Below are 7416 nucleotides of genomic sequence, written 5' to 3' on the forward strand. Positions count from 1 at the left end.
TGGCTGAGTGACAAAGCAGGGAGTTGTGGTGAACAGGTTTTTTTGGACTGAAGGAAGGTATACAGCGGGCATCACCAGGGGTTAGTACTAGGACCACTGCTTTTCTTGATCTAGATCAATGGCTTAGACCTGGGTGTGCAGGGCACAGTTTCAGAATTTGTAAAGACACAAAACTTGGAAGTATTGTGAACTGAGGAGAATAGTGATCGACTTCAAGAGCACATAAATAGGCTTGTGGAATGGGCAGACACGTGACAGATGAAATTTAATGCAGAGAAGTGCAAAATGATTTATTTCGGCAAGAAGAACAAATAGAGGCAGTAGAATAAAGGATAAAATTCTAAAAGAGATGCAAGAACAGAGACACCTGGGGGTAAATGTACACAAATTGTTGAAGGCTGCAGGGCAGGTTAGGAAAGTGAATAATAAGGTATACGGGATCCTGGGCTTTGTAAATAAGAGACAAGTACAAAAGCAAGGAAGTTATGGTGAACTTTTACAAAACACTGGTTTGGCTGCAACTGGGCTGTTGTGCCCAATTTAGGAAGGATATGAGGGCTTCAGAGAGAGTGCAGAAAAGATTTACGAGAATGGTTCCAGGGATGGGGCTTCAATTAGGTTGATAGATTGGAGAAGCTGGGGTTGTTTTCCTCAGAAGATTAAGAGGAGATTTGATAGTGGTGTTCAAACTCATGAGGAATCTCGGCAGAGTAGATGGAGAGAAACTGTTGCCATTGGCTGAAGGGTTGAGAACCAGAGGACACAGATTTAAGCTGATTAGCAAAACAGCCAATGGAAGCACAAGGAAGATCTTCTTTACTCAGCAAGTGGTTAGAATCTTGAATGTACTGCCTGAGAGTATGATAGAGGCAGATTCAATCATGGCTTTCAAAAGGGAATTGAATAAACACCTGAGGAGAAATAATTGCCAGGACTACGGGGAAAGCGTAAGGGAGGGGGACCAGCTGAGTTACTCGTGCAGTCAGTGGGCCTCTTTCTCTGCACTAACAATTTTAGGGTTCTAGTCCAGAGAGTTAAGAGCTGCCTTCCAAATTCACTTCCTACCTTTTTATACCAACATTTTCCATGTAAGTTCCTTGAACAGTGTCTTTCAAAACCTCAGCATGTCCCAAAGCCAATTAACTCTTTTGAAATAGTTATTGTTGTAATGTAGGGAAATGCCGCATCTAATTCATGCACATCACAGAAATATGAGCAGATAATCTGTTCTATTAATGATGATTTGAGGGATAAATGTTGGCCAAGACACTGGGGAGAAACTCCCCTGCTCTTTGAAATACTGCCATGAGATCTTTTACATCCAGCTGAAAGAACAGACTGGGCATCTGTGCACATCTGCCTGACAATGCAATACTCCCTCAGGATGGATTGTAGTATGATCATGTGCTCAGTTCTCTGCAATGGGATTCCAACTTCTGAGATCGAATGAGTCACGGCTGACACCTAAATCCTGTACATTGTTGAGCAGCTGAATGTCCAAGCTTTCAACCTGGCACTCCACATACTCAAGGGCACTTCCTGAAGCCAACCACCAGGAGGCCCTTGAGTGTGTGGAGCACATTCCTAGCCTTTGCAGTATGCAAAGGTCGAGGTATGGTGACATGAATTGTCAGTGAATTGGTGGCACAAAGCTCACATTTCAGTCTGGTACTCCAACACACCATGCTGCCATCTGGAATTTGCTCTCCAAATGCCATTCTCACAAAACTCAATGCAATTCTGTGCAGTTTTCTTCTACTTCGTGGAAACGTCTAGAGCCAATATTTTAATCCAACACCATCTTTAACACAGTGGTTACATTTTTGGTCTAATGTTTTTCTTCTGAATTTTGTACCCATGGTGAGGGATATTAGTGCTGTGGATTGCAGAATTTGCTATTCTTCATTCCCAAGTCAGATATTGCCACTGATCAAATTCAGGGTGATCTCTGCTCTGCTGCTGTTACAAACCACCACCATACACACACACACACACACCGACACACACACACACACACACACCGACACACACACACACACCGACACACACACACACACACACCGACACACACACACACACCGACACACACACACACACCGACACACACACACACACACACACCGACACGCACACACACCGACACCCCCAGACCCCCCACCCAAATACCACTCCGAATGTGTCATTGTGATCGTCTCTGAGTTCCCACCTTGGCCTCTGCATTGAGTGACTTTTCATCCTGGGTCATTTCAGCCTCCATCGCAACCCTTGTTAAGTTCACTGCCTCCCTTTACTCCCTAAATCTCTCCTTCCATATAAACTCTTCTCTGTGGCCATCCCCTCACTCTGAACTCTCTCAGCCTCTCCACTCTCATCATAACTATCACTGATAAGGCAATCTGATCATTGCCTTGTATTGTTATCTGCATTCCCCTTCACCCTCCCAAGCCCACTTCTTTCTGTGTACAGCCATGGAAAATACTCTTCCCCCAAGTCATTTACCACAGAGCTCTCAAATTCCCAGCTACCTAGCCTTTAACCTTTCATTTAATTTGGCCCCAGCAACACTCCACTGTCATCTGGATGGATCAACTACACTCACCTGGTCTTATTCTATCCAGTCTTAGCCAGAAAATCACCTGCAACAACTTCTCTTCCCATTCTGCACCATTACCACTGGTGTTACCAAGGATCTATCCTTGGCAGCCTCCTGTTTCTCATCCACATGTTGTTCCTCAATGACATCATCCAAAAACATGGTGGTGTTTTCCACATGTATACTGAAGAATCACAGCTCCACACTTCCACCTTTCTTGACCCCTCCACTGGCTAAAAATTATTAGATTGCGTGTCTGACATCCAGTACTACATGAGCAGAAATTTCTTCCAACTAACTATTATATATTGGCAAGCCAGATGCTATTGTCTTCAGTCTCCATCACAGACCCTGTTGCCATGCCGCGGTTGCCATCCCTCTCACCCCAACTTATCTCCATGATGATTTTAAACATAGTTGCACCTTCTGCATTCTCTTCTACCCATTCTTCAGTTCCATCACACCCCCGTGTTCTGACATTCTCCCCCTTAACTCCCTCATTTGGCTACATTGCTCCCCACCTTCAAAGGTCACCTCTAAATCAACTGCTTGACCATGTCTCCAGACACCACCTCAATTCCTGCAGCTCCTGCTCGGTATTCAATGCCCCTAGCCTCTTCTGGAATGTTTCACTGTGTTAATGAAAGGGAAAGTTTTGTTGTTTGATGATCTTTCTGCTGATCCGAGTTCACTGAAAGCAAACATGTTCAGTCTGATGGGAACTATTCAGTCTCTCTCAATCCAGTTGGATTCTCACTGATCAGCTGGTTTATTAAAGTGAATCACTGAATTTGAAATAAATATTGCAAAGTCTGTAGATAAGGGTGTGAATAAACATCACATTAAAACACTCATCATCTCCTTCGTAATATAAATGCTTTTTTCTTTGAATGCTGTGGGTTATTATAGCACTGCAACTACATCCTCGCATGTGTGGATGCTACTCCTTACAGGTCAGTGGTGGCTTCAGGAGATTTGAATAAGAAATGCCCCAGTGCAAACAGTCAGCTAACTCCTGATCTGGCGAAACTCCACTTGTAACTAAATGTCCATGTTATTTTGAATCCTTTGTTGTAAATGGTCCCTGCCGTAATAGTGACTAATGTTCCTGCTTTCTTTATCCAGCGGATACCACAGATAACTCTGACTTGGAAGATGATATCATCCTGTCCCTGAATGAATGATGCCACCAGCTGGATCTTTAGACCTGGCAAGAATCAAGGTCCAGGCGTGAGGAATGCCCCCTTGGTGGGGGCAGCAGAGGATAGCAAGAGTAATGAAGAATGTTTTACTTCAGGGACCGTGAGTTCAGCCCTGACATGCGCACACGAGGAGAAAGAAGCAAAAAAAAAATAATCAATCCACTTGTAACTTTCTCATCAAGTTGTATGCGGCTACAAAAACTGATCAGCTCCCGCGGGCTGTGGAGCTGTGGAATAATCTTGCCTCAGTGGCTAAGAGGCAGCGAGGTTGTGTAAGGTCTGCCATTCACACCTTAGCAGCTTCACAGGATAGAGACAGTGCATTTAAAAAAAAAATGGAGAACAGTTTGTTTTTTAATGGATTTTCTAAAAGACATTTGTTTATATGTGTGTGAGTGTACATATATATATATATATATATATTAAAAAGTGGAAGGTTTATAAAGAGAACCATATATAGAGAGGTCAGAATGAAGAGATGGGCCATAATTTTCCACCTTTCATGCCACGGGTAAAGTTTTTGGCCTGAACTCAGTGCTCTGCTCAATGCATCTCGTTACTGCTCGCATTTTAACATGAGAGAGCCTCTTAATCGGTGTTGCAGAATATAGATTGTGCTTTAGTTGCTGTGGCCTCCTGGGTACAATAAGTGTTGATAAATTAATCAGGATCCTGAGAGGCAGCGGATGTGCCAATAAATGATCGCCTTTAATCAAACTTCCACGTGATAAGTACGCAAAGCAATTGTGCCCCAGCATTTCCCATGGCTCAGGGTCAGGCACATCCTCGCCCAGCTTCAACCTGCTGAAAAGGGAGAGGGATGCTAGACTCGTTCTCATTTCCACTGCTTGCAGGGAGATTGCAAGTCATGTAGAACGTGTGTTAAATGTGACTGCAATATGCAGTATTTTTCTCATCACCTTAACATTAGGAGAGGCACTCTGGTGTAATAGGGGTTACTGTTAACCTTTTGTATCCTGGTCATCTTTGTAGCTTCTCTAAATGGCAATGCTGGCTAATGGTCCTTTTTTGCAGAGTTTAAACATAGCTCAATTCATGCAAAGGGAGCAGGTTTCCATTCCATCCGTGTGGGCTGACTTGTCCCAAATGTAAAAAGGTCTATACTATAACCTGTAGCAGGTTTCATATCTCACCAACCTTACAACAGGCAGCCAGGGCCATAGAGGAGTCTCCTCAAGGAATTGTAATGTACCACTATATGAGTATCTCTTGATAACATAAAACCTCCCCTTATTCCAGTGATTTAAGTGACTGTGATCTTCTCATGATACTGAAATTCAGTGGTGTCTCTTGCTTTCTGATTTTACAGTTCCTTGCTGTTGTCCCCGGATATTCTTTTAAGCACATTTCATTCTCTGTCAACCCTTTTCCACTTCTAGATAAAGACCTTAGCTGTGGTTTACAACAATCAAGACTGCATCCAAGTCTCTGAAATCTTGACATAATGACCGTAGTTTTTAGATTACTGCCCTGCCTGTTTGAGGTTTCCCCTCCCCTCCTACCATCTGGGAATAGAGTTGAGATGAAGTCTGGTGCCAATCTAAGCAGTGAGTGACTGTGATCTACTGAACTCTGGGCCAGTATGGTAATCGAGCATTGTGTGCAAACAACATTTAGAAGAGGGTAGAATATGAGGCCTGAGCAATCCTGTTGCAGATTTTAGCACAAGTTTGAGTAAGCACCATAAGTATCTGACCTGGACGTAGTGCCTGACATCTGTCTCTTCTGTATATTTAAATAATCATGTATCTTGGGGGTTGGAGAGAGGGTGTGCTTAGTGGAACACAAACTGGCTTTTCATCTGAGATCTGAATTCTAATCTCTTAGGTGGCAGTGTTTAAAGTCACTCTTGCCTGGCTGTCAGAATCCTATATAAAGTGGATTTTTTGGGAAGTCTCCATCTTTCTACTGATGGAGATGGACACATGAGGCCTGCTTAGTGGTCTTGCGTAAGTGGCTGATGTGGTAATGTCACACTGCAGTTGGGCAGGTATCTGCATTGTACAAAATCTGGGTGTTCTGATTTAGGAATTGCCCATTAGTGCTTAAAGCAGTTCTTTCCAAACCTCCAGGTTCACGAAATTCAAACAGGAGAAACTAATGAATAAGGGACCTAGGGCTACTGACACTGAGAGATCTGGTCATCAACGACCAGGTTGCAGAGCCCGAGGCTGTTGAACATCCAGTTGTAGGACATATCTCGGGTTAGGGCTGATGCACTTGTGACAGTTTAGAGGGATCATTTCTCTGTATTTAAATGATGCTGGACCTGCCCTGGGACTGGGTACAGGACAGTGTATAAGGGAGCTTTACCCTGTTTCTAACCTGTGATGTAACATGACCTATGAGTGCCTGATGCTCACTCTAAATTCCTGAAGTGCAATGTGTTTCACATCCCCAGTGCTGTCTTCTATCTCATGAGCTTAAAACTCTCCAAGGAAAAACATAGCCCCAATAGATCTTAACACTTTAATAAATGTTCTTGCAATCATCATTGATCTGGAAACTCTTACCCTGAGTGGGGTGAGCACAGCACTAGCCAGCCTTGAGGCAGGCATGTTTCAAATAAATAATTTTTTTGAACCCCCACCATGTGTGTTCCACTTGGAACAGATTCAAAGCAGTGTGTTAAATCTTGCTGGCATACCATTATTGTTTGTAGGCTTGTAAGGATGAGGGTCAAAGTACCACTGAAGTAATTTTTCAAGAAGGGCACAGGAAAACCCTGTTAATAACAAAGGGTTAATTCTTTAGCCCTCTGCCTTTGTTCCCCTGACAGTAGCTGCTGACGATTAAGCCAAATGGCCCTAATACAAGTATCTGCCACTAAGTGGTGCTAGAATACAGGAAATGCTGGTTGCATGGACTGTGCCAGGGCACGTGATGTCAAGGATGGTGCTTTTTTAAAGAAACTGTTTTGTTATTTTTCCATTTGTTCTTGCTGGATCTGGTTGACAGGTACAGAGTAACTTGTGCTACTGCCCAGCCGTAATGTGGACTGTTAGTGGCAGTACACCTCTACCAGTGGATTTTCAAAGTCCTTTTTTATATATATATTAAAAAAAGAAAGAAATATGAATAGCTTGTCAGTGAGTGAAAAAAAGACAAGCAGGGACTGGAACTGCGTTTACCTAGCCAGAGGTGTCTCAAATTTTTTTGTGCATCATCTTGTAATTTACGAGCCTGTGATACGAAGCACAAAAAGGAAACTGTAAAAACAATATTAGGCCTTGTACAGAATTTAGCTGAAATATTTTTATTACTGGAAATCAAAAGAATAAAGATTACGCAATCAGAGTCCATCCATGTGTTTGTGACTGTTTTTTGTTCTATTTTAGGGGAAGAAAGAATTGTATTCATGCAGCAACTCTCTCAATCCCAGGATGTCCCAAAGCATTTTACAGCCAATTCAATATTATATTTTATATAAGTATATTTCCTGTTGTAGGAAACCTGGCAGCCTATTTGAATCATAGAATGGTTATGGTACAAGAGGAGGCCCTTTGGCCTGTCGTGCCTGTGCCATCCCTCTGCAAGAACAACTCGGCTAGTCCCATTTCCTTACCACTTCCCCATAGCCCTGCAAATGTTTTCTCTTTA

General features: G+C 43.0%; 1 protein-coding gene across 2 annotated transcripts in view; it reads left to right on the top strand.

Annotated features, from left to right (window-relative positions):
* dcaf1 (ddb1 and cul4 associated factor 1) overlaps window positions 1–7118 on the top strand; it is a 96223-nt gene extending 89105 nt beyond the window's left edge. For both annotated transcript variants that reach the window (XM_078543829.1, XM_078543830.1), the window contains one exon: window positions 3719–7118. In XM_078543829.1, the coding sequence (XP_078399955.1) occupies window positions 3719–3777 (59 nt within the window). In that variant the 3' untranslated portion in view covers window positions 3778–7118. The remainder of the gene's footprint in view (window positions 1–3718) is intronic.
* The last annotated feature ends 298 nt before the right edge of the window (window positions 7119–7416 follow it).

This window comes from Cetorhinus maximus, chromosome 6 (assembly GCF_964194155.1).
Source record: "Cetorhinus maximus chromosome 6, sCetMax3.hap1.1, whole genome shotgun sequence".
Lineage (NCBI taxonomy): Eukaryota > Metazoa > Chordata > Chondrichthyes > Lamniformes > Cetorhinidae > Cetorhinus > Cetorhinus maximus.